General features: G+C 38.6%; 2 protein-coding genes across 3 annotated transcripts; one reads left to right on the plus strand and one right to left on the minus strand.

Moving 5' to 3' along the window:
* Positions 1 to 1,075: 1,075 nt before the first annotated feature.
* LOC138402214 (cuticle protein 16.5-like) lies at positions 1,076 to 2,737 on the plus strand. 2 transcript variants are annotated; one of them, XM_069501862.1, is made up of 3 exons: positions 1,076 to 1,088; positions 1,877 to 2,355; positions 2,515 to 2,737. In XM_069501862.1, exons 1-3 carry the CDS (start codon positions 1,077 to 1,079, stop codon positions 2,639 to 2,641), a joined length of 618 nt encoding a protein of 205 aa, XP_069357963.1. In that variant the 5' UTR covers position 1,076; the 3' UTR covers positions 2,642 to 2,737. The 2 variants fall into 2 exon arrangements, with proteins under 2 accessions (XP_069357963.1, XP_069357962.1); XM_069501861.1 differs by having other exon boundaries at positions 1,877 to 2,737.
* A 4,515-nt stretch (positions 2,738 to 7,252) lies between these two features.
* LOC117986620 (calphotin-like) lies at positions 7,253 to 17,486 on the minus strand. The gene is made up of 7 exons (XM_034973493.2): positions 17,455 to 17,486; positions 16,469 to 17,093; positions 12,509 to 12,666; positions 11,389 to 11,831; positions 10,994 to 11,064; positions 8,351 to 8,382; positions 7,253 to 7,731 (listed from the first exon to the last, which is right to left on the minus strand). The coding sequence occupies exons 1-7, from the start codon at positions 17,464 to 17,466 to the stop codon at positions 7,285 to 7,287; spliced, it is 1,788 nt and encodes a 595-aa protein (XP_034829384.2). The 5' UTR covers positions 17,467 to 17,486; the 3' UTR covers positions 7,253 to 7,284.
* Between the last annotated feature and the right edge of the window lie 9,686 nt (positions 17,487 to 27,172).

Raw genomic sequence — 27,172 nt, forward strand, 5'->3', positions numbered from 1 at the left:
ATATAAATCGATCAGTGAGAGGAATCAAGGGTTGTCTTGAATAATAAGAAACCGGCCAAGTGCGAGTCAGACTCGCACATCGAGAGCTCCGTACTACAGTCGTATTTTTTCGACATTTTGCACGATAAATCAAAAACTATTATACCTACATTAAAAAATCTGTTTTGAAAATTGAAAATACTAATTATTTGTTCATGAACATAGTTATTATATTATTTTAATTTTTTTTGTGATGTAACCACAAATTTACGGTATTTCTGATTTATTCCTACCTACCTGCCTACCAAATTTCATGATTCTAGGTCAACGGGAAGTACCCTATAGGTTTTCTTGACAGCCACAACGGACAGACGGACAGACAGACAAACAACGAAGTGATCCTATAAGATTTCATTTTTACCTTTTGAGATGTGGAACCCTTAAAATGTATTAACGTTAATTGGCGCGAGATCCTGTGGGATTTTTGAGCTGTTTGATAAAAGCTGAATGTTGGTACCTATTAAGTATAGTGGTTCTTCATTGCAAACTATAGGTACCTGTCTCGGTCGATCGACGGTGGGTTCAACATTTTACAATTTCAGATGTCCTCAGCACCGTAGTTCGACGGCCAAGACTTAATATGCTAACTGCTAGCAATAATGGTTCCTATAGGAGATAAAAAAAAATTCACACGGACGAAGTATCTACAAACGTTAGGTAGGACCTAATAAGAGGCAAAGGGTTATGATAATTCTGTAATACCGGTCTATTTGTTACTAGAATTGGGTAATCTCACTATCAAACTGTTGAATTGAAATCTAGTAGGTACATACATTTATAGGCGAACCGGGCACAATTTTGCCCTGACATTGTTACAGGTTACATAGGGTTTTAGGTGCCTAGTTGCATGACATGCCTGGCAAAAACTAACCTTATCATAAAAACTATAGGTGCATTTTCCCATGTTAAACAAGTGAGCTTTGGAGTGCAGTAAGCTTCTGTAAGAATTGGGTACCAAACCAGTACATTCGGTTTAGTATAAAAGTGAATGCATGTGTTTTCAAAGTTACTGTGTAAATAGATTCCATTACTTTAACATGTACTCTAAGGTAGGGATAGTATTTTTTAATTTCCCATAAGAAATAACTAACTTGTTAGTAACTAAAAGTTTATAAACAATTTCAAATACTCGTATTTAGGACACATTGATTAAGGATCTATTTGTGCTGTTTCTATAAACTTACCTATAGTACGCGACAGGTTGAGATGGCAATCGGGGTATGAGGCGGAGGGATTCCCCGCACAACCGCACATCACCTGCGCTCGCCCGCACCGATTCAGCACGGGGGCTGTGTGGGTGTGCGGGACGTCCCCACCCTGATTGCTATCTCAACCTGTCGCGAACTATATTTTAGTGTGTGGCAAATTTTATCATCGCCATCATTATATCACACCTATTGCTAGAATCCAATAAAGCCAAATTTTAGTTTATTTTATTACTGTTCAATAATTGAAGAGCGATCAATTTGTACTAATTATATCGGTCGGTTCGGTTGGTTTAAATATTAGGCTATTTACCATTCAATGGTACGTGTATTAATTAAACCATTCATCCATCACGGCAGCATTACTATTTGAAGAATCTCAATCAATTTGACCAATACTGACCAATTTGACTGACTATATTGTAGACTAATAAACTAACTGTATAACATATCAACGTATAGCTAAAAACACTGTGTTTAGTTTTAAATTTTGCACGTAGTTTTCTATGATCTAAAACTCCCATTAAGATATAATTTTCATAAATTCCATCCGAACGAAGCCAGGGCAGTTCAAGAGTGGGTTAGCTAGTATCCATTTAAAATAAATGATAATCGTAGATTTTTTATTTCAGGTCATCATTTTCCTTTGTGCCGCGGGGATTGCTTCCGCTGGCAACCTACTCCATGCGGCCCCAGTGGCATACAGCGCCCCGGCCACATCCGTATCTTACTCTACAACCACCACGTCACACGCGGCCCCTGTAGCCGCATACGCTGCACCTGCGGTTTCGTATGCTGCACCCGCAGTTTCGTACGCAGCACCTGCGGTTTCGTACGCTGCACCCGCAGTTTCGTACTCTGCACCCGCGGTTTCGTACGCAGCACCCGCGGTTTCGTATGCCACACCTGCAGTTTCGTACGCAGCCCCTGTTGCATCGTACGCCGCTCCAGTGGTTGCCAAAGCGGTTGCACCAGTTGCAACTTACGCCGCCGCCCCTTCTGTGTCCCACCAATCAGTGTCCATTCAAACGAGTCCCGTAGCGTACGCTGCTGCTGCTCCCGTATTAGCGAAGAGCTATGCTGCACCCTTAGTTGCTAGGACATACGCTGCACCCGCCCCCGTTGTAAGGACATACGCTGCTGCTGCCCCCGTTGTAAGGACATATGCTGCTGCTGCTCCTGTTTACGCTAAAAGTTATTCCGTACCTGCGATCTCCAGTTACGCTACACCTTTGGCTCGTACAATCTCTTACGCCTCTCCAGTGTCATACGCTGCTCCTGCCTATTCGACCTACGCAGCCGCCCCAGCTGTGTCTTATGCCGCAGCTCCCATTTCCGTCGGATATGCTGGCCATGGATGGGCTCGCAACGCATGGGGCGTTGGTCACGGTTGGTAAATAATAAGGAAAGCATTTTGTAAATACGTGCATTTTATCTAAACGTAATTAAGACATAAATCTGTTGATTAATATTATTGTTATGGGCGACTATTTAAAAATCAAATAAACTAAAATTATCTTATACGATTTTGTTTTTATTTTCGTGTTTGCCTTTTTATAACAATAAGTGGCGAATGTAGGCATCGACAAAAAAGTGCTGAAAATAGAAGTTATTGCATAATGAATCTGTTAAAGATTTGATTTTAGGGTGGTTTTTGGTTTGGTGCCCGGATAGGGCATGTTCAAAGAATTATAACAATGACATTGAAACAATTAATTCATGCTAAACTGTGGTGCCATGCCCATGCCTCATCCGGGCACAAATGTAATGACAAAGTTGAGTTTCTTGCTGGCTCCTTCTTTATAGTAAAATCTACTTATCTGTGTTGTCTATCTATTTTCTGTGTACCAAAGTACGACACATGTACAGTACCTTAATATCATGCTATTAAACTATAAAAAACAATGAATAGGCTAATGGAATGAAAAGAAAAGTGGAAATCGTTATAAAATACCACTCATTAATAATATTGTAGTGACTGCTGTGCAAAATACGTAAATTTATTTGGTTTAAATATTGCTCTGATGTTTTTTGGCGAAAAAGTGGCCATTCACGTCGGATTCGCATGCATTTTACAATCAGTGTGACAAAATTTATCTACTGATATATCAACGCACAGGTCAAACTACTGGACGGATCGGGCTGAAATTTGGTATGCAGATAGCTATTATGCCGTAGGCATCCGCTAAGAAAGGCTGTTTGAAATTTCAACTTAAGGGGGTTAAATAGGGGGTCGAAATTATTGTAGTCCACGCGGACGAAGTCGCGAGCATGAGCTAGTTACTGATAAGATACCACAAAAACGCAAAAACCTTGTATTACAAATTAAACATCTGACTGACGCTAGAAGTCAATGTACGTTACCTAGATAGGTGTCGCGAGGTCACCACTACGTCGTGGTGGGCATTGACCCCGAGTTTTGCACGCTATACATTGCGGGGTTGAAAATTATTAAATCACTAAAACTACAATTATAAGGCAAATGCTAATTGGTATTGGATTGTGTTTAGGTAGTACAATAATAGCGCTAAGTTTTCGCTAGCATTTTAATTACATCCTGTATGTGTAAGTTTATTTATTCTACCATAGCTCCTAAATGCCTGAACAGATTTGCATGTATGGGGTATCGTTAGAATTCCTTACATCATCCCAAATGAGACTGTATTTTTTTTTAAAAGAATTAATAAAGCGGCTGTATAGCGCCATTTTCAAATGTGATTTTTTAAAAAAATAGCTTCTTTTTTCGGCAAGGCAGTCGTGTTTTTTTCTAATATGATTTGTTTTTCATGGTTACGTTTCTCCAGAAAAAAAAGGAACCCTTATAGGATCACTTCATTGTCTGTTTGTCTGTCTGTCTATCTGTCTGTCTGTCTATCTGATTGTCTGCCGTGTCTGTCAAGACTCGTCAAGGGGATCACAACCTATAGGGTTTTATAAAGGTAAATATCCAAAAACTGTGAATTTGTGGTAACATCATAAAAAAATTTACAGAGTGTTATTTCATAAATCATAAATCATAAATCATAAATCCTTTATTTTGCTAGAATACATGTCACAATGGTAGTTAATTTTTAAGGTAAGTAAGAATCAATGTAATCGGCCATTTCTGGCATGCAAAATTTTTTCTATTATAACACAATTAATAAAATTCTAATAATTATTAGCATAGTTAAATTCATTAAATTTTAATTATTTTTACAATCTAAGTCAAGTTTAATTCTATATATTATATATTATAAGAGTCAACTTAACCTACTGTGCCAACATTTCATTGATTGAATAAAAACATTTATCTATAAGCCACTTAAAAAGATCCATCTTAAATCGTAGGAGGGGTAATACCCGTAATCCTGGAGGTAGTTTATTAAATATTTTTATACACATGACATAACTACATTTTCCGTAAGATGCACTGTAAAACCTATGTTCAATCACCAGTCTATCACCGTTTCTTGTATTCCTTGGATAAATATCTTTTGCTTTTGTAAATAGATCATCATGTTGTTTCACAAAGATACAGATTTCATATATATACATACACGGAAGTGGGAGAATACGTAATTTTTTAAATAATGGTTGACATGAATCTAAGTAAAAAGCTCCTGTCATAGCTCTCAAGCATCTCTTTTGAGCTATGAAAGCTCTGTAAGCCTCACTAGAGTTTCCCCACAGTATGAGTCCATATCGAAGAACTGATGCGACATAGCCGTGATAAGCTGCCAATACCGTACTTGGCAATGCTGTTTTGCGTAATCTATATAACACATAAACATATTTATGAATTTTTTTGCATACTATGTCGACGTGCGCTTTCCACTTTAGATTTTTATCTAATAGTACTCCTAAAAATTTAACCTGCTGAGCTTCTTCTATTTGGGTATCTGTATAGTTTATCTTAAGGTTGTAGTTATTACAACGGTTACCTACACTAAATTGTATAAAGGAGGTTTTTTTAATATTAACTTGAAGGTTATTATCCTGCAACCAATTTACCACAGTATTAATTTCATTGTTAATGTCATTTTCATAATTACCAATATTATTTTTATTGCTACATGTCATGATTATAGATATGTCGTCAGCGAATAAATAACAGTCATTTTTAGTTACACTAGGTAGGTCATTAATATAAATTAAGAATAATAACGGTCCGAGGACGCTTCCTTGCGGCACTCCGTATCTATTTATTTTAAAGTTTGATTTTTGGGGAATTATGGTAGCCTTCTCGTCGATAGAATTTATCTCTACACGTTGCTTACGATCTTTTAAATAAGACTCCATCCATTTAAGAGCCGGTCCTCTGATGCCATTTTGTTCTAGTTTGTCCAACAAAATGCTGTGTGATACAAAATCAAAGGCCTTGCTCATATCAAAGAATATTACGCATGTTGGTATTTTAGAATCTATATTTTTTGCTATTTTGTTTACCAGTTTGAATGCAGCTAGTGTCGTCGACTTATTTTTTTGAAAGCCATATTGTTGCTTATTTATTATATCATTTTTTGTAAAAAATTTAGTTAGACGGCCATACATTGCTTTCTCAAAGATTTTTGAAAAAATAGATACAAGTGTGATTGGGCGGTAGTTAGTCAGGTTTTTTTTGTCGTCTTTTTTATGTAGTGGCTTGACCTTCTTGTACGATGGTACGAAACCCTTCGTTTAAAGGTGTTTTTAACATTTGCTGCAAGCAAAAATGCGAACTAGAGAGCTGTCATTATTTTACCTACCTATAGATTTTGGTGATGTTCCGCAAAAAAAAAAACCAGTTACCGACTTGGGTCGATGTTGCTTAACGATCGCAATCGACTGATATGCGTTGTCGCAAGTTCTATCCTATCCTCCTATCCTATTTAGACCTCGAAGGACGTGTGACCTACCCACAGAGTGGGCCTGCCACACGCCTTTCGAGGTCTAGATAGTAGGCACATAATGTATGAGAAAATTACCTTCCGACGAGTATCATTCTCTTGAAAGACAAGCTGTTCTGATAATATGCGGCCGGCATGATAATTAATATTAGATCCGCTTAACTTTAATACTGTTCCTACTCGTACTACTATACTTTATCCACGGAAAGAAGTTAGTATAGGGCTTTCTCTGTTACGTGATCCCATACAAATGACAAGGACGAAAATCTCAGTGGGTGTTAACCATTTTGAGTCATCAAACAATCAAGAGAGCTCTATACCTATTGACTTCTTTCCTTGGATAAAGCTGCACTAGAGCTGTAGGGCGATTGCCTAAAACCTGCATCAATCATTATTCCAATCTCAATTGTTGTGATTGGCTGAATTTGGGCAATTCTTGTTGCAACAATGCATTGTAGCCAATAGTGAGCGAGCGTCAACCAATCAGAGGTGATTGCAATCGTGACAGTGTAGCTGTCATTCTCCCGCAATCGCGCAGCGGATATATTAACAGACAGACTATGCGGTAGGCCCGCCCGTTCGGCGTAGGTATACCTACTGCTTAGGCTACAAGTTCAGCATTAAGTACCTACCATTAAGTATTTAATTAGTAGGAAGGTACCAACCAGCTATTTAGCTCAGTCGATTCATACAATGAAGGTATCACAGAATATATTATCAGGGGTGGCGTGGATCTGTCATCAATGGTAGGGATAGACTGTAGTGAATACTGAACTGGTTTATGCGGAACTCTTCTACAGAAAACGAACTTGAAGGATTTTTTCGCATTTGTTTACCATGTTTAAAGACTAGCTAATGACTGTTAGATATTATCGCATAAATATTATCTATACTTATCTATTGTGATGGACTCTTCCTGATCATGAGAAAATTAATTATATTTAAACCATTAAACGTAGTAAATAAAGATCGTTGTCTTTAAGTAATTAAATTTTGCTCATAAAAGGGAAAAATAATAAGATCATTGATGCAGATTGATGTGTAAAAGAAAAAAGTTGTTCTTTTTAAAATTATGTTTATTGACTGTTTAAAAATAATTTAAGGTCATTTCAATAAATTAAGGTCAACAGAGTAATTTATTTACATATTAGGCTAACAAATAAATTAACTTTTTACCATCCGTAGTTGACACCCAAACCGGAGTAAGTGACATGAGAGACCGCGGGTGCGGCGGAGTAAGTGATGGCGGACTTCAGTACGGGTGCAGCGGCGTAAGTGGAGTAAGCGGGAGCAGCCGCGGCGTAAGTGGCAACGGGAGCGGCGATGGTCTTAGCGTAAACAGGGCTGGAGTACGCTACTGGGGCAGCGTGGGCGACTGAGGAGTAAGACACGGCGGGGTGGGCCACGGACGAGTAAGAGACGGGGGCACCGATCGTCTTAGTCACGTAGGGTGAGGAGTAAGCAGCGATGGCTGGTGCGGAGTAGGCGGCGACGGCGGGCGCGGAGTGGGTGGAGATGGTTTGGTAGGACACTGCGGGAGCGCTGCTATACGCGACTGGTGCAGCGTGGAGTAGGTTGCCAGCGGAGGCGATTCCCGCGGCGCACATGAAGATTACGACCTGGTGAAATAATAAATATGATTAACAACATGAATTTGCGTACCTAGGTGATAAATTGGTATAAGAAATTTTACTAAGTTATCATAATTAATCACATAATAATTTAAATGTGAAAGTTTGGATGTTTGTTACTCGTACACGCCACAACAGCAAAACCGATTTAGCTGAAATTTGGAATAGAGATAATAGAGTTTTTATACCCTGAATTAACAAAAGGCTACATTTCATCACGGAAAATTAAAAAGTTCCCACTGGATTTTTAAAAACCTAAATCCACGGGGATAAAGTCGCGAGCATCATCTAATACTAAATATCAGTTTCTCTAGGCACATATTTCTTTCATAGTAATTGTCATTAAAATTACTAAATGGTCTACATTAGGATAACACAAAATATGTGTTTCTCCAAAGTAGACTATCCCAAAGTACTAGGTACTTTAGACCTCACAATGCACAATATCGATGATATTACGCTCAATCACTCTAGTTCTAAAACTCGCGACGTAGAAAATGAATCTTCCAAGGAAAACTTGGAAGGTGTCCTCTAGTCTCGAACTACACTTTTCGTGGGCACTTGGATCCTGTACTTAACTAACACAAATGAATATCCGTTAGTGTACCTTGGTGTACATGATTGTTTGTTCCGTGGTTGCTGTTGGAATGATTTTGGGACCAACTTGAGATGCTTTTATATGGTTGTTCAGAGCAAGTCTTGACATTCACGATGTACCTACCTACTTAATTAATGCTCCGTACATTGCTGCGGGCGAATACTTTTTCAGTGTCAAGGTCCACCTCTGATCATTCGATTCATTATTGAAGTCTAAATCGTACGGTTCAATATTAAAGGAAACTTCCAATGCTCTTCATTTTTTTTCGTGAACATACTTCAGAGTAATTTTGCTGGTATAATTTTTCAGTCTTAAATAAACTGTAATAAAACGTAGATAGTAGAATAATAGCTTTATACGAAGCCATCGCTGGCTGCCTTGTATAAACGATTTTTCTGTTCTCTTTTTCTGTTCTCAGTTCAGAAGCTGTGATAGCCTAGTAGTTAGGACGTCCACCTTATAATCGGAGGTCGGGGGTTCGATCCCGGGCACGCACCTCTAACTTTTCGGAGATATGTGCGTTTTAAGTAATTCAATATCACTTGGATTAACGGTGAAGGAAAACATCGTGAGCCTGCATGCCTGCATACTCCATAATGTTCTCAAAGGTGTGTGAAGTCTACCAATCTGCACATAACCAGCGTGGTAGACTATGGCCAAAACCCTTCTCACTCTGAGAGGAGACCCACGCTCAGTAGTGACCCGTTGAGGGGTTGATCATGATGATGATGAAACAGTTTGTCAAGTTTTTCAGCGCTGGCCCGCTCTATTCTCGCCAGAGAATAGAGCGGGCCCGTCTTTATTTCAAGCCAGTAAGACAGGCGCCATCGCCAGCGCATTGGTATTTGGCTTCGTATACTTCTAGATGATGTCCGCGACTTCGCCCGTGTGGAATTAGGTTTTTTAAAAATCCCGTAGGAACTCTTTGATTTTTCGGGATAAAAAGACGGACAGTGACATAACACTGTCCGTCTTTATCGATACCCATGCAAAAAATTACGTCAATCCATTGCACCGTTGCAATGTGATTGAAGAACAAACCGACAAAAAAATTCTCATGACCTTTCATGAGATTTTTTTCCTGTTCGTTAACACACAATATTTTCTACTTCGTGGTTAAAAAGTCCCTTTACACTAGAATATCTAGGGTATTAGGTACGATCAACATTTTGTATGCACTAAAGCGTAATCAGAATTTTCCTTGTGCTTCGTGCAGTGCAGTCGTACTACTAATAGGTAGGTATATACTTATAGTCTGTGTATGTATAGTATGCGACAGGTCGAGATGGCAATTGGGATTTGAGGCGGGAGGACGCCCCGCACACCCGCACGTCACCCGCGCTTGCCCGCACCGATTTAGCGCGAGGGCTATGCGGGTGTGCGGGGCGTTCCCTCCCCGATAGCCATCTCGACCTATCGGGTACTTGTTATGTAGGTGATAAGGTCTGATTTAAAAAAGTCTAAAATAGACTGCCATGCTGCATGCATTTTATTTTTTACAAAAAGTTGTTTTGTATTGGAGAACAAAACAGAGTCAAACTTTTTGTTTGGCTCATGGCTTGGCATCATGTTTACCCTCGCCGGAGGCTTTAGATTGTAGAATATAATATGTAGTGAGTATTTTCTAAACAATATTTTGAATATGAAACATCGATGAATCGTTTTTAAATGTAAAAAAAATATTTTTGGAATACATATGAATAGGTATAAATATCACCTGACTCATTTCTAGGGACCCTTTTTGCTAAGTTGCTAAGTTATAGTTTTCGCTGTCCGTCCGTCTGTCTGTCTGTCTGTCTGTCAGCGGGTTGTACCTATTTCATGAAGATGATATTTTAATCCAGATGATAATCCTATTTTATTAGGTGGAGAGTTGAAATTTTCACAGTGTTTATTCTATTACCGCTATAACAACAAAATATATAATAAAAAACCAAGATGGTGATTTCAAAAAGGACCCCATACAAATTAATAAACTTCAAAAAATACATATTGTTATATATCTTGTACGATGGTACGGAACCCTTCGTGGGCGAGTCCGACTGGCGCTTGACCAATTTTATTTACCGTCATTCATTAAGAGAAGTAGTTTGTACATCAGTAATCAGTCACCATTATGGAAAATTCATAAAATTATTAATTTAAAATTATTTTTGTAGCACTAAACTATACATTTAAACTCAAAACTAATTATTAATTTTCCCGGGATATACTGATTTTTCTCAATTTTTTAAAGAAGTGCACATGTATGTGGCACAGTTTGAAACATCTCTTTTGTAGACACGTTCTAGGAACAAAATATCTGTCTGTAGTTTCCGATTTCTGTAAAAATATGTACCATTCCAGTTACACGAGTTCAAAGATTTATATACAAATCCTTGAGCCGGTGTAACTTTTAAAACTTAAAATCATCTTTACGACACTTACTTATGGACTACGAATACGACAGGCACTTGTAACAAAGCGTCGAGGCTTCGACGTCACTGACAGGCACCAAAAGCTCCTACTTCTGACGCAATGTAGCCTTAGCCTATTTTTCTTTGCTTCCGCGGCACCATCGATGCGCGGCACCCTAGCCTAATATTAATTGACATATTATCGTTCATTCACGAAAGTTTCTTCACTTTAGTTCACTCTATACTAGAGTCATACCATGCTTATTATGTGCTACAGTGTCATCGGATCTACATATAATATGCTGAGACTCCGTAGAAATCTTGGGACTAAATTATTGGTTTAATATTCACTAAATTTTTTGATTTCTTTTTAAAAAACTCAGCGTTAGTGTACTCATCCACATCCTATCCATACCAATAATAATATTATTATGAATGCGAAAGTGTGTTTGTCCATCTATTTGTCTGCTAGGTACCTATTCACATCTCATTGATTAACCTATTCTGATGAAAATATAAGTATTATAAGTAGGTATGTAAAGTTAATAGGGGAGAATAAAAAATATTATTATCATTCTTTTTTTTATTATAAAAACTTCAATAAGTTAAAATAAAGCCTATTTACATCATTATTTATATTTCATTGTTTACCACGCGTAGGTAGCACCTAAGCCTGAGTAGGAGACGTGAGAGACCGCGGGTGCGGCGGAGTAAGTGATGGCGGACTTCAGTACGGGTGCAGCGGCGTAAGTGGAGTAAGCGGGAGCAGCCGCGGCGTAAGTGGCAACGGGAGCGGCGATGGTCTTAGCGTAAACAGGGCTGGAGTACGCTACTGGGGCAGCGTGGGCGACTGAGGAGTAAGACACGGCGGGGTGGGCCACGGACGAGTAAGAGACGGGGGTGCCGATCGTCTTAGTCACGTAGGGAGAAGAGTAAGCAGCGATGGCTGGTGCGGAGTAGGCGGCGACGGCGGGCGCGGAGTGGGTGGAGATGGTTTGGTAGGACACCGCGGGAGCGCTGCTGTACGCGACTGGTGCAGCGTGGAGGAGGTTGCCAGCGGAGGCGATGCCCGCGGCGCACATGAAGATTACGACCTAGAAATATACAAACACATTTTATATTTGATTTATTTATTTATTTCATTACAAGTTAGCCCTTGACTGCAATCTCACCTGATGATGATGCAGTCTAAGATGAAAGCGGGCGAAGCTTATAGCAGTTTTATTTAACCCATAACCCCTTATCGGTTTTAATACGGCATCGTGCCGGAACTTTGCCAGTAGGGGGTAAAAGGGTGGCCAGCAGACCAGAACAGGGAAAATTTAGAAATCATAAATTCCCAAATTGTTCCTGCTAGGAATTGAACCCGGAATTCCCTCACACGTCATACACCACTGCGCTATGGAGGTCTTCAAAATAATTAGTCCAAAATACAATTTTATCGATATTAATTAATAGAACAGGCAAGGGAGAAAACGAACTTAATGCGATCTCTTAAATTGAATCAACTATATTGACACTAATGCTCAGTCGCGACATCGTCCGCGTAGACTACATCAATTTCAAACCCCCATTTAACCCACTTAGGAATGGAATTTCTAAAAATCCTTTCTTAGTGGATACCCACTCTTTAAAAAGAACACACCCTCCAAATTTCATGTCCACAGGACCAGCGGCTTAGGCTGTGCGTTGATATTATAAGTCAGTCAGTCAGGACTTTGAATTTGACAGATTCATGATCTATTTCTGTAAACAAAAGCACTGTTCCTACCTTGGTGTACATGTTTGCTTGTTCCGTTGTTATGGGTGGAATGAATTTCGATCCTACAGCAGATGCTTTTATATAGCATAGCCGGTAAGTGTTGGTATTGACATTTATAGTGTACTCGTTTTGGTCCATCGCCGTGAGCGCTTTATTCAGTGTCAAGGCTTGTAGGTCGGTTCAAACTTCACAAGTCACAACACTCCTACATTAAACTGGCTCACCAGGTTGGCGAGAGTCACAAAATGTAAATATTCTGTATCTAATCTTCTAAATATATAAAAGGACTGACTGACCTATCAACGCACAGCTCAAACTACTGGACGGATCGGGCTGAAATTTGGCATGCAGATAATAAGACATAGGCATCCATTAAGAAAGGATTTTTGAAAATTCAACCCCTAAGGGGGTGAAATAGGGGTTTGAAATTTGTGTAGTCCACGCGGACGAAGTCGCAAGCATAAGATAGTTTATTTATAAATGAAAAAAATCAGCCCGTATTCAAACCTATTATAACCTTACTCCTAAAACTCTTAACCGGTTATAAAATCGCTTGTGTAATTTTTAGGGTTACGTACCTCAAAAGGAAAAAGGAACCCTTATAGGATCACTTTGTTTGTCTGTTCGTCTGTCGTGTCTGTCAAAAAACCCAATATGGTACTTCCCGTTGACCTAGAATCATGCAATCTGCCATTCTGGTATATTCAAATATATGTATACATAGGTGTTATTTTGAACCCAATAATCAAATCAATCAGTACCCCATATTATCAGTACCCATATTAGAAACGCGAAAGTGTGTTTGTTTGTTGGTTTGTTGGTTTTTCCTTCAATCACGTCGCAGCAGAGCAACGGATTGACGTGATTTTTTGCATGGGTAAAGTTAAAGACCTGGAGAGTGACATAGGCTACTTCTTCTCCCGGGAAATCAAAGAGTTCCCACGGGATTTTTCAAAGCTAAATCCACGCCTACGAAGTCACGGGCATCAGCTAGTATTGTATAATTGATGGTACCACCTACCGTGTCCGTAAGTCCCAACAACATCTGTACAAAGTTTCATCGCAATGGGATGAATGGTGTAGGAATACGGAAGGGACAAATAAACAAACAAAGATACCATTTACTATATTTAAACTACCAATATGTTATACTGGCTGATGCCCGCGACTTCGTTCGCGTGGAATTAGGTTATTTAAAAATCCCGTGGAAAACTCTTTGATTTCCCGGGATAAAAAGCCTATGTCACTCTGCAGATCTTTATCTATACCCATGCAAAAAATTACGTCAATCAGTTGCACCGTTGCGACGTGATTGAAGGACAAGCCAACAAACCAACAAACAAACACACTTTCACATTTATAATAAGGGTACTGATGTCTATTGCAAGGTTTATTGAATTCGTGCAAAGGTTTAGTTGAGATGTTAAAAGTTAAAATTGTTTATGTTATAGCTACCTATGTACAATTGCCATACGAGTATGTTAATGTTAGCCTCAGTAAATGAATAACTTCCGGTTCACTTACTAATAAATGTCAATTTACATCCTTTGCAATTACGAGAAGGTAAGCATAAACATCATCATCGTGTCGTGTCTCCTCTCAGAGTGAGAAGGGTTTTAGCCATAGTCTACCACGCTGGCCATATGCGGATTGGTAGACTTCACAAAGCTTTGAGAACATTATGGAGAACTTTCAGGCATGCGGGTTTCTTCACGATGTTTTCCTGCACAGATTTAAAGCCAGTGATATTTTAAAAACGTAAAACGCACATACCTCCGAAAAGTTAGAGGTGCGTGCCCGGGTTCGAACTCCCGACCTCCGATTAGAACCACTACGCTATCACAGCTTATCGAGTTTTGGTAAGTAAAATATTGTGATAGAAAAAAAACCTTGTAGCTATGTAATTAATTATTTATTGTTCTTTTCATTTCATTAGTTATCTACGCGTAAATGCCTCCCGTGAAACCAAATCAACGAAATTAAATTATTGTTTTGTCTACAAAGAGTACCTACGAGTATTTCGATTTTCTGCTCAGAACACCTATGCGCGGAAACATAGATAATGCATCGGTACGGTACCAACCACGAAGTTATAGAGAGCGGAGAGAAAGAAAAAATTTGCGAGCTGCAACTCGTTTTTGCATACAAGTTGATGTTTATATTTTTCTTCCAGGTTAGCCCGCTTCCGGTCAAGGGTAACTTATCTATACTTAATCTATGTTTAAGCACTTGTTATTAAATAAAATATAAATATGTAATCGTTAAATAAACTGATTCGTTGTTCATTTAAGTATAAAAATTATTTAAAAAAATGATTAACTAAAGTTAGGAAACCGAAGGAAGGGTAAAGAGATGCAATAGGAATGGCGCAACTCGGTGGTCGCATCAGATAAGGAAGCGAGATCGAGGAGAGGACAGAGGACAAAGGCTTTTGTAACAAACCTACAGAAGCTCTAGCCAGAGTAAGCTGGGTAATATACATGTCGCAGGCTAATAGGAAAATCCGGCTTTTCGTTAAAAAAATAGTATTATAGGGAGCTCGGAAATAATTAAACTTGGCACTTATTTTAATTTGATCATATATTAATAGATACTAGCTGACTCACCCCGGCTTCGCTCGAGTGGAATTTATGAAAATCGGTGAGGGAATGGAATTCCTGAAAACCTCATACAAAATATTTAAACCAATACATTCTCTAACACCAATTTTCATGGTTATAACTTGAAAAATTACCTGGCTTTAATGTAAGATTTCATCCCCTATTCTAACCTCTGAATCTCAAGTTTCCAAACCCAGCGATATAATTATATAGGATGTGCGTTGAATGTGATCAATCACTCAATCAGTCAGTTAGAACAAATGGTGTTACATGTATTAGATAAATCTGAAGTAGTAGGTATGATCTAATTTCATATTATGTCAATGATGTTTGTTGTTGCAAGTTAGCAAAGTTACCAAGCAGAGCTAAAGGAAAGATACAAGTTCGAATGCTATACCGAGTCAGGGCTTTGAATTAAATTAATAATTGCATCGCCAGACTTTCAATATAAATTAATATGGCACGTCTTCTAACTATGTAGATTGTAGATATTATCAACTGTTATAGTTTTTTCTTTATTTTCTTTCTACATGCATCACGCAAAATTTAAGTTTTCAAAACTTAGCTATAACTAGTGTGTACGAAAATTGACACCTTCCAATTTTTTGAATTTTTCCCTTTGCCTACGACATAATTTAGATACCATGAATAGTTTCCCTCTTAGCCTTAGTGTATTTGAACGTTGAGCTTTTGTACAGAGCTGTGCAAAATAATATTAAGCTTACTCAAGAGATTTAATGGTTATCTTTCAAACCATTTTCTACTAAAGCAAAAATAAAGATAGTCTTTTATGAGTCAGTGATTTCCATGGAATGGATACTATACCACGAGATTTGTACATAATGTTTAAATTTTATATGTTGTATTTCGTTCATTCAGTGTACCTAATATTGAATGATCAGAGCAAATAAGTTTATCTATAGTGTAATTAATCCAGATAATCTATAATATAAAAATGAATTACTAAATGTGTTGCTCATCGCAAATCTCGAGAACGGCTGAACCGATTTCGCTCATTCTTTTTTTATAATACGAGTAGTATCCTTGAAGTACGAGGATAGTTCTTACGGAGAGAAAGATTAAAAAAATTTGAATCGACTGTTAGGCGGAACGAAGTTCGCCAGGGCAGCTAGTGTCAAATACAATTAATTGTTATTTACTAATTTATGATATTGGTTCTAACTTCTTGTTCTAGGTATTTTGTTGTACATAGTTTTGTTGTTTTTTAATAAAAGAAGTTAAATATTATGATATTTTTAAAATTTTATTCGCATTGTGTTTTTTTCAAATAAATACATGAGTATATATGTACATAAATTACATAATATTAATAACTAGATTTGTACACATTGGTAAAGTGATCACCAGCCGTGGCCGTAGCCGCTGTTGTAGCCGTAGCCGCCGTATGAGCCGTAGCCGCCGTATGAGCCGATGCCGCCGTATGAACCGTATGCGACCGCTGGTCCAGCAGAGTAAGCTACCGATTTCAGGACGGGTGCAGCGGCGTAAGTGGCGACAGGGGCAGCGTGGGCGGCGTAAGACAAGGGAGCAGCGGCGGCGTAAGTGGAGTACGCAGGAGCGGCGTACGCGGAGTAAGCGGGCGCTGCGGCGTATGTAGAGATTGCGGGTGCAGCGTAGCTCTTGATGACGGGTGCTGCAGCGTAAGTCGCGACGGGGGCGATGGCTTTAGCGATCACGGGTGTGCCGTGGGAGGTGTGGCTGGAGTACGATGACACGGAGGACACTGCGGGTGCGACGGCCTTGACGACGGGGGCGGAGTACGCTACGGGAGCAGCGGCGTATGAGGCGTAGGCGGGAGCGGCGTACGACGACACGGCGGGTACGGCGTACGATGAGATGGCAGGAGCGGCGTAAGTGGAGTAAGCTGGGGCAGCTGAGTATGTAGCGTATGAGGCTACTGGGGCGGCGGCGTATGAAGCACCGTATAAGCCACCAGCGCGGGCGGTCGCTACCGCGCACAGGAATAATAGAATCTGTAACGAAGAAAGATTACACACTGTATTATTAGGTCTATCGATCCAAGAAGGGTCTTCGTCTTTTTTCTCATTTTGAGTTATGTCTATTCGTAATTCATATAAAATGAAAATTTGTCATTTTCATATTAATTGTAAAGAGAAATCTGAGTTATAAAATGTGTTTAAAAATTAATTAATGATCATTATTCATCATAATAAATATTTTTGAGTTAAATTTTATAAAATATGTTATTAGATATGTTATCTCTATTCATACGAGTGTCTTTTCTCCATTAGGTATTTAATCTGCATAAACTGATTTTGATAAAGAAATTGTAGAAAGTATTATAAAATATACTTTTATAATATTTGTTTTTACCTTAGCTGCCATTTTATGATATTAAATCCACTAGGCAAGTGATACGGTTAGAACGCGTGCGAGTGCTTTTATACCATTCTCGATTTGTACCCCCGTGCGGCGTGCGCGCACGCCGCGCAGTTTGCGTCTCATTCTAGGACATTAGAACCCTGTTACCGACATCACTACATATTATTATAACAAAGTTCCACTGTCGCGTCTATCTGTCTGTACGCGCTAATATCAGATACTACTGTAGGCATTTAAGCATTCCATTTTTACCATAGATAAACTATCTTCTATGTATAGTAGAATTGTCTTACTGATGTAAATTTTCCACAAATAGATAGACCGATTCACGAGGAAGGTTAAGGTGTGTAATTCATTAAAGTTTAGCGTAAATTGGCGAAACTGTAGTGGTACCTAATTGTCGATTAAATCGGCGAAAATTTGGTTGCTCGAAAGCTTTCTCTGGTACCCATGTTGCGTAATAAAAAATGTTTTTAGGTATGTAACATATTAGGTATAAGTAAACACAATATTTTATATTCTAGAAAATATCTGCCGAGCGGAAATCAAATCGGGTCGCTTGTCTTATAATACATTTAATTTGCAATGCGCGCTTTAGCATAGCTTTTTACTTTGTAATCCAAAATAGGCATAATTTATTTTTATACGAGTACTTACAATATTATTCATAAAATCATGACCTACTAACTTCAAACTTATGATTCAGATATACCTATTACCTACAGTAGGTACAGTTATTAATAATAATGTAGTACCTATGTAGTTACAAAGTTATTTTCAAAATTGGTATAGCGATATCCGTTACAGCCCAGTAGTTAAGACGTCGGTATCATATTCGAACGGTCAGGGGCTTAATCCCGGGAACGCACTTCTAATTTTGCGAAGTTATGTGCGTTTTACTTTTTAGCAATTAAATAATTTTAATTAGCTTTAATGGTGAAGGAAAACATCGTGAAGAAACCTGCATGCCTCAGAGATTTCCATAATGTTCTCAATTGTGTCTGAAGTCTGCCAATCCAATCCACACTTGGCCAGCCTGGTATAGACTATGGACTATGGCCAAACCCTTCTTCTGAGAGGAGTTGGAGAGAGGATGATGCAGGAAGTTACTAGGAAAGTACAGGTGGGCCTAGTTGTGATTGCGCTGGCGCATATCTGTTCATGTGTTAGTCAAGGGACGTTGACTCAAGTCATCAACTGACCGACTTTGGAGGACTTGTTTGAGTGAGTTTGGTCTACACCTTACCTCGAAGCCGTTGCGCGTCGCTCCCATAGTCACGGAAATAGACTTATACCTACACGCTTTTTTTAGTGACGTGACCTACAAATTCACAGTTTTCGGATTTTTCCCTTGACGTATGCTATAGGACCTACCTACCAAACAATACCAAACTTTGTGATTTTGTGATCCTAAGTCAACGGGAAGTACCCTATAGGATTCTTGACAGATACGACAGACTGACAGACAGACAACGAAGTGATCTTATAAGGGTTCCTTTTTTCCTTTTGAGGTATGGAACCCCAAATAGTAGTCTATTCCCGTCTCCAGGATGCAAGCTATCTCGGTACTAAATCTATAGTCGACTTCGTCCACGTGGACGTCGATCCACGTCCAACGTCCACGTCGTATTATCATTGTTTAGTTTCTTAAACATCCCGTGGGAATTCTTTGATTGTTCGGAACAAAAAATAGATTAAATGATCTTTCCGGGATGCAAGCTATCTCTGTGCCAAATGTCAAAAGTGGTTCAAGCAGCAGACAGACAGATACACTTTCGCATTTATGATATTAGTATGGATTACTGATAACTAATAATGAACCAAAGATCGAAATTGCGGCCGCTCGCATTTTCCCGAGAGTTTCTTGTGAATATGCGTTTGTCATTATGTGATCATTGAAAGGAGTCACGACCTTGAGCAATGAGAATTATGACGCAGTAATAGTGATGTTAAATGATGTGACTCATCACTCATAGTCGTTTTGAAAGTGATATTTTCAAGTGCGAAATGTGGATCAATGTCAATGGCTTAAGGCATCGTCAGCATAGAGTTTTCCATTTTTAAAGTGTACTTACTAGCTTTTGCACGTGAGTTTTAAAATACTCCAGGAATCCTCTAATTTCCCCGGATAAAAAGTATTTTATGCCTTTCTCCAGGTAGAGATTGACTCAACAAGTTTAGTGCCAAATTCGAAGAAAACGTTTCAGTTTGGCTTAAAGAAGTTACTTACTTTGGGAATTAAAATATAAGTATACACCTAGGCTTCGTCTGAGTGTAATTCTGGATAAGGTGTTGGTATCTCAAACGGGCCTGTGAATTTGCGTAAACTTTTAGGAGTGCTTTTGAGTCGTCCAGTGAAACTAGTACAGCTTCGGAATTTCCTTCCAACCGAGAAGAAGCAGCAATAAATAAATAAAGCAAATAAAGAATGGAGCAATTTAAACAAACACAATTTTAGAGTACCTAGTAAAGGAAAAATTCAAAAATTCAAAAAAAGTAGATGTGACCAACGAAAATCACATTTAACCTATCACATTTAAAAGCTTAGGCAACTCCATATTTTATGGCAGCTCGTTAGTTGTTTGAAAATATTTATTGTTTGGTGAAGAAAATTATAACAACGTAACATAGGTAGATATCCGGAAGAAGTTTAATAATCTTAGTAATAAGTAGGTACGTGAAAGGCTTGTTGAGCATGTAGGGCGTAGGTTTAACCAATAAGAGAAAAGGTCTTTAGGTTTTGACTAACTATTATGAAATCGGATACAACCTTTAAGGAGAATTCATTTGGGCAAAAATAAAGTAGGCGAATTTAGAGCCACTTCCTTCTATATGTCATTGAAAAAATTAGAGACAAATCTGTAGGTATACTGACTGACTGATCTATCGACGCACAGCTCAAACTACTGGACGGATCGGGTGGAAATTTGGCATGCAGATAGCTATTATGACGTAGACATCCGCTAAGAAAGGATTTTTGAAAATTCAAACCCCCAGGGGGTTAACTAGGGGTTCGAAATTTGTGTAGTTCACGCGGACGGAGTCACGGGCATAAACTAGTCTATGTATGAAAGGAGAAATTAACTGACAGACATTGTTAACAGCTCAAAGAGATAGTGTTAGGAGATTTTGCATGTAGGGTCTTTGTATAGCGTAGGCCGGAAAAAGAATTTTGAGGAATTCCAATCAGCGTCATCATCATCATCCGATTGACATAGGTCTCTTGAGGAGTTTTGCATGTAGGGTTTTCTATAGCGTATGCCCGAAAAATAATTTTGAGGAATTGTGCTCAGCATCATCACCATCATCTGGTTGATATAGGTCTTTTGAAGGACGTCTACAATAATTCCACATGCCACGGTCGTCGGTCCCCGTCGTCGCCTGAATCTAGCGGCTACCTGACAGCGACTCCCTGAGACTCGTTTGATGTTGTCTGTCCACCTAGTGGAGGGTCTTACGACATTGCGTTTTCCGGTGCAAGGTCGCCATTCTAACACCTTAAGAAATTCCACTGCTGGGGTGAAACTATAGTGGTTCAGCTAGTAGGCATATCTGGTCCACTACCATAAATATCAAGATAGTATAATAATTATTTACATGTACTTACCAAACTAAGTATTTCATGTTTCCTGTAATGCAGGTGACTCATATCCTATTTCTTGTAGCTATTGAATAGTTTACGCCATTTTTATTTATAAAGGTCTTTAATACATAAAGCGAGCATGTGGTACTTTCCTAATAGGGTCTTGGACTCTAGTAATAAAATGACGTGATTTTTTTGTATGGCGGCAGTTTATGGGACTAATTTGAGAAAAATCTTGATTTTTATTTAATAGTTAACTTCCTATTAATTAACATCCGATTGAATTCCCACAGGTGGACAATAATCTTCTTTGTCATAACATAAAAGACCGGTTGATCAATTTCGTAAAACCTGAATCATTCATTATTACGATCCCAATTGTTATGACTTATGATTGGCTGAATTTATGGTATTCTTGTTAGCAACAATAGTATTAGCATTGTAGCCAATAGTGGACGAGTATCAAGCAATCAGAGGTGATTGCGATCGTGACATTGTAGCTGTCGTTCTACCGCAATCGAGCTGCAGTATTCTGGTACCTACCCAGATGACTTTACTCGAATTCAGTAGGGCGATTTCCTAAAACCTGCATCAATCATTACTACAATCTCAGTTGTTCTGATTGGCTGAATTTGTGCGATTCTTGTTGCAACAATGCATTGTAGCCAATAGTGAGCGAGCATCAACGAATCAGAGGTGATTGCGATCGTGACTTTGTAGCTGTCATTCTCCCGCAATCGCGCAGCGGGTCTCTCAAAAATTCTTTACGCTAGTAGCCAGTAATACCCTGACATAGGTGAGCGGGTCACGAAGCTGAAGTGGCAATGGGCGCAGCACTTGTTCGAAGAACCGATAGTTGTTGGGGTTTCAAGTTGCTGGAACGATTACCTTGCACCGGAAGACACAGCGTTGATGAACTTCCCACTGGGTGGACACAGGACATCAAACTAATCGCATGGAGCCGCTGGGTTCAGGCGGCGCTAGACCGTGGCGTGTGAAGGCGATTTACACCGATTTTACACCATTTCACACGTAGGGCATACTAGACATCGTTCATTAATAGTCCGCATTTACTAGGAGGCTGAATGCGGGTCAACATTATCCCAAAGGATAGTTGAAATAGTTTGGCTAGGTATGTAGATTGCTGTGCCATCGGAAAACCGTCCTCGATCTGATTATTATCACGTTTTGATATTTAATCCCAGTTTATCTGAGTTTATATTAGTTGTGAAATAAACTAAAGTAAATATTAGTAGGTAAATACAGTATTCTTAGCTAAGTAATAATATTATGCGGAAGTTTTGCGAACACCTAGCCCATCTCCTAAATACTAGGTATAGTACGTGACAGGTCGAGATGACAATCAGGAAGAGAACTCTCCGCACATCCGCACAGCCCCCGCGCTAACCCGGTGCGAACGAGCGCGGGTGAAGTGCGGGTGTACGTACTGCCTCATACTCTGATTGTGATCTCAACCTGTTGCGGAGTATTATGTACCTAGACTCTAGAGCCACAGAACATAATACTAGAGTGTATGTACCTATGCCAATATGAAAGACCCGTATGTTGTCGTTTTGCAATACTCCCGGACAGGTCAACCGTGCCTCGCCCTCATGAAACTAAACTAGACTAGACAGGTTACAGTAAAACAAATAACACACCATATAAATACCTACACACTATACCGCTGCTTTGTTCGACATAAGCATCAACATCACAATACCCTCGTACGCTGTGTGACGATACATTAGCAAATAATTGTAAACTCTATTTCAATACAACAAGGTTGTTTATTCAGTAGTGTACTCTTTAGCATGTGCTTATGAGACAAAACGTCGAGACGAACGTGTGTAATTTTTTTTCAAAGGCCGGTTTCTTTATTGATGTTAAGTTATGCAATACTTAGCAAAATGTAGAGCGTTAATTTTGTATTCGGATTCAATAAAGCACACGCTTAATATTATTTTTGAAAGTTTTTATTGATTTTGGAGTATTATTCGTAAGAATAAGTTTATAAAAGTCCTTAAGTCCTTATGGCGAAGGATTATTGTTGGAATTTTTATGGCTCCATATTTTATTGAAGATGTAATCTTGTCTGATGGATGACCCTTGTGAATTCAAGTTTTAAGTAGGTACGTACTTATATTGTTTCACTTACTTCATGGTTTTAGTACATAAATAAAACACGTGTTTGTCTACAAAATCTAGACATAATTTATTTAAATTACTACACTATAAAAACACCTAACATTGCTTTAACATAAATTAAACTTAATTAAGATGTCAGTCGCGCATACCATGAAAACTTTAAATATCTATTAAATTCTAGATGATGCCCGCGACTTTATCTATGTGGATTTAGGTTCTTTAAGAATCCCGCGGGAATATTATAATTTTCCGTGTCCATGTCCTTCCCCGGGACGCAAGCTATCTGTGTACCTTTCGTCAAAATCTGTGAAATAGATATCTGTGATCCTGTTGAATAATCTGTGAAAAACTAACAGACAGACGGACAGACGCTCTTTCGCATTTATAATAATAAGTATGAAAATATGGATATAGATTATTTGACACATAAATCCACGGAATACTTAATAGTATCTGGTAAAGCTTGATGAGCTTTGACCAGCGTTTGTCGAATAGGATACTACAGGGGCTTGTGAATAAGAGATAGTAGCTTGACTTGCTACTGGAGTATGTGTAGCTTGGTGCCCATACGTTGACGCGACAATGGGGCCTGAGTATGAATTTACGAATGGGTGGGAATGGGAATGAGTAGTGAGAGTCACAGGTCCTGTACTTCTGCTGAGAACTTGAGGTTGATTGTACGCGGGTTGAAATAAGACGCGATTTTGTGTTGCTTGTGATAAGTAAGTACGAGTGCCTATGTTAACAATATTGTCGGACCGCCTTTCGCTTGGATACGGAGTATTCAGAACATGGAATAATTGCGCCTGTTGGCCCGTTGACTGGATTGACAATCCTTCCATATTTTCTTCATATATGGGAGCAGGAGTCGTTGGGTATGATGTTCTGGTACCTGGGCGGTTGTCGATTGAAGAGTAGACTCCTACGGTTGGTGAGGAGTAGTGTGTAGAGATGACATCTGCGTAGGCAAAGGACAAGCCAGCCAATATGGTGAATATCTGCAATGAGAAAAGTATTTATGATAAATCTTACAAAAGCATCTACATCTTCGAGTGTATGATATTAAAATCGCGAATTCTTCCTTCTTTTATATTAATTACATGCGTAAATGGTTATTTAAATTAGTCCAAATAGAAAAGTAGTCTTATTGCCGTACAAAGAGGTTATTGAAACAATTGTCACCAAATATTTTTTTTAAAAAGCTTCCAGTTACATTCTAATAGCTTGTTTATATATATACAGTTATTTTGTAAGTCAGTTCAGTCATTTCTACTACCGGAAGATATTTGATCTTATGATTACCTTATTAATCATTTCTATATCTTAATCAGGCCCAATTTTTAAAGTGACGATGTCCCTTCAAAAGTCGAGCTTTTTATACGATGTATCATGTAACCACACGAAATTAATCTTACTTCATCTACCTACATCCAGCCTTTTTTGTAAAAAAAACTGCTTTTACATGGCTTGTTTTTAATACCAAAACCAGTCCTGACCTTTTAACTCTGCCTTTAGCCATATTCAACGAACGTTCCAAAATATGTAAAAGTAGTCATGATAGGTATAATTCTGCGGAATTTTTAATGATATGAAAGGTGTGATTTTTTGTGCATTTTATTAAGTAAAATCTCAGCTGTGAGTTCTAAGTGAACCTAATTACTTGTGAACTTTACCTGTTACGATTATTATCTCATTAAATTCCTGAAACGCCGGCAACGTATTGGTGGTTCCTCTGGTACTCCAAATGTTTATGGGCGGCGGTAATCACTTAACATCAAGTGACCCGCCAGCTTGTTTGCTCGCCATTTTTATTTAAAAAAAAGACTTCCAGTTTTATTATCACACAACTATAACCCTTCTTTGTATGATATGAGAGGAGACCCTCAATAGTGGAACGGTGAATGATGAACAGTAATTGTAGACAACCTGTTCGATTATAATATTATGGAGTAAACAAATTCATACAATCAAAACACAACCTAACTACAATAGGTACAATTGAAGAATTCCATTGACGTCCCCGCTCCTAGTACAACAAACAAGGTGTGAACCAGTTTGAGTACAAAGAAAAACTACAAATTTTACTGACGAATTTTTCAAAAAATGTCTTTCGTCCGCGTGATTGAAATAACGAATGCGCAGCACAATTACTAAGTTATACACGTACGAAACACAAAATTTTGAAGGCCGACGCAGACGTGTCCTGCTATCGGTCATTTTTCACGAAAAATAAATTATAGTAGGTATGGACAATGGACATTGGATATCCTTTCGAACAGCACTATCACAAAGATAGGTTATAAAGTCCACGAATGGCAAATCCCTCTGCTATAATGCAGGAAAATGAAGTACGTACCTACCTAAGATTTGTATGTGACTAGTTGTGAAATACACATAATATTATCAATCGATTGTGATTGTTAAGCAACGTTGACCCAAGTCAGTAACTGGATGGGTGACCGACTTTGGAGGTCTGAATCCGGCCTTTTCGTTTCCTCCGTGATTCGGAGAACATGTGAAGCCATTGGTATTATGTACTTACATCTGATAAAAGCTGTAAAACTAAGAGTAGGAATCCTGTTCTTTAATCGAGTAGTATGCGGAAAGATCTGAAACTCACCACATTTACTATTCCAAGATAATTCTACCATTACGTGGTTAATGGGGAGGGGTCACGACCCTCAGTAATGAGGTATGTGACCTAAGATTTATGCTAAACTAAAATCACAAGAAAATTAAAATGACGTGTTCATGAACAAATAATTAAGATTGCTATATCAAGTGGTACACCAGGTACTTTTTTAAGGTTTGGCTCTATAGATCTCCTCCGAAAATTCTTGTGGATATTTTTTATTACTATTCCTATATAGTATATAGGAATAGTACTTTAGTACATTACCTATCAATAATGTATAAGTACGTGACTAAGATCGTAATATAAACACAAAAGAAGCACAGGTTTTATATACGCTCAGATAAAACAATGAAAGATTAATGTGCCTCAGTTCGCATCAATAAAACATGAAATGAAAAGTGCCAGCCCATGTCGGATCAGAACGAGTTTTTTTACGAATCTTACTAAGGCAAAGTAATTGAATTTTAAATAAAGGGCTCTATTTGTGCGGCACAGATTTGTAGGCGGATTTTGTTACACTGTTGCGTGCCAGACGAGTTCGAAAAAATCGCTAATTGCAGTCCTAGATGTAATAATTCCGCAATTAATTTTATCTACACCATTATTACAAACACTGATTAAAGTATAACTATATTTTCGACGATTCTCTTGTCTTTTACTAAACTACATTTAGAGTATCTGCATCTTTTTCTTTTTAATATTGCCAAAAAAGGACAAAACATGAATTTTACATTTAAAGACTCTAGATTTTAGTTCACGCTACAAATTTAAACATTAGGCTCGCAACTAACAGCTAAAGTCTCCAGGGTTCGACAGCTCTAAATTAAATTTTAAACTGTCAAACTCTGTCTGTCCTTTTCATATTACATTATTAAGAAGAGGATGCAAATACTCTAAAATTTAGGTGAGCTCAGAATCAGCACCAATCACTAATTAAAATTACAAATCGAAAATATCATCTAAACCACCGTAACAAGGCAGGGTGCCCAGAACGCTGGTTGCGTTACCTTGTTGAACTACTGGCCATCAGACTAACATGCTGGGGTGCCAGCCAGGTAACCTTCCAGTGTGCCTGGATGCTGCTGATCCTTATTGGATTCATCCGAGGGGAAGAGCAGTATTCGGGCCGGTGCACCCCGGTAATATGGCTAATAATCTCTCTCCGGGGATATTGTTGGCTGTGGCTATAATGACCTGGCAGGGGGGGAGGTTTTTCGAGAAAAAGCCTGTAAGTCTGGACATTATACTCGTACATACACGGTCCTAGCGGTAAAAACGATTGCTGATTTGCTGTTGGAAGCCTAGTGGATAGTGAATTATACTGGGCTGAAAGCCAAACATAA

Source organism: Maniola hyperantus, chromosome 11, assembly GCF_902806685.2.
Source record: "Maniola hyperantus chromosome 11, iAphHyp1.2, whole genome shotgun sequence".
Lineage (NCBI taxonomy): Eukaryota > Metazoa > Arthropoda > Insecta > Lepidoptera > Nymphalidae > Maniola > Maniola hyperantus.

Bases quoted from the DNA above. Each gene is read 5' to 3' on its own strand.
- LOC117986620 (XM_034973493.2), bottom strand. The intron at 11,832-12,508 runs GTAGGAACAGTG...GTATATTTCTAG, and splicing joins AAGCAAACATGTACACCAAG to GTCGTAATCTTCATGTGCGC. The intron at 7,732-8,350 runs GTACACTAACGG...TTATTTCACCAG, and splicing joins AAACAATCATGTACACCAAG to GTCGTAATCTTCATGTGCGC.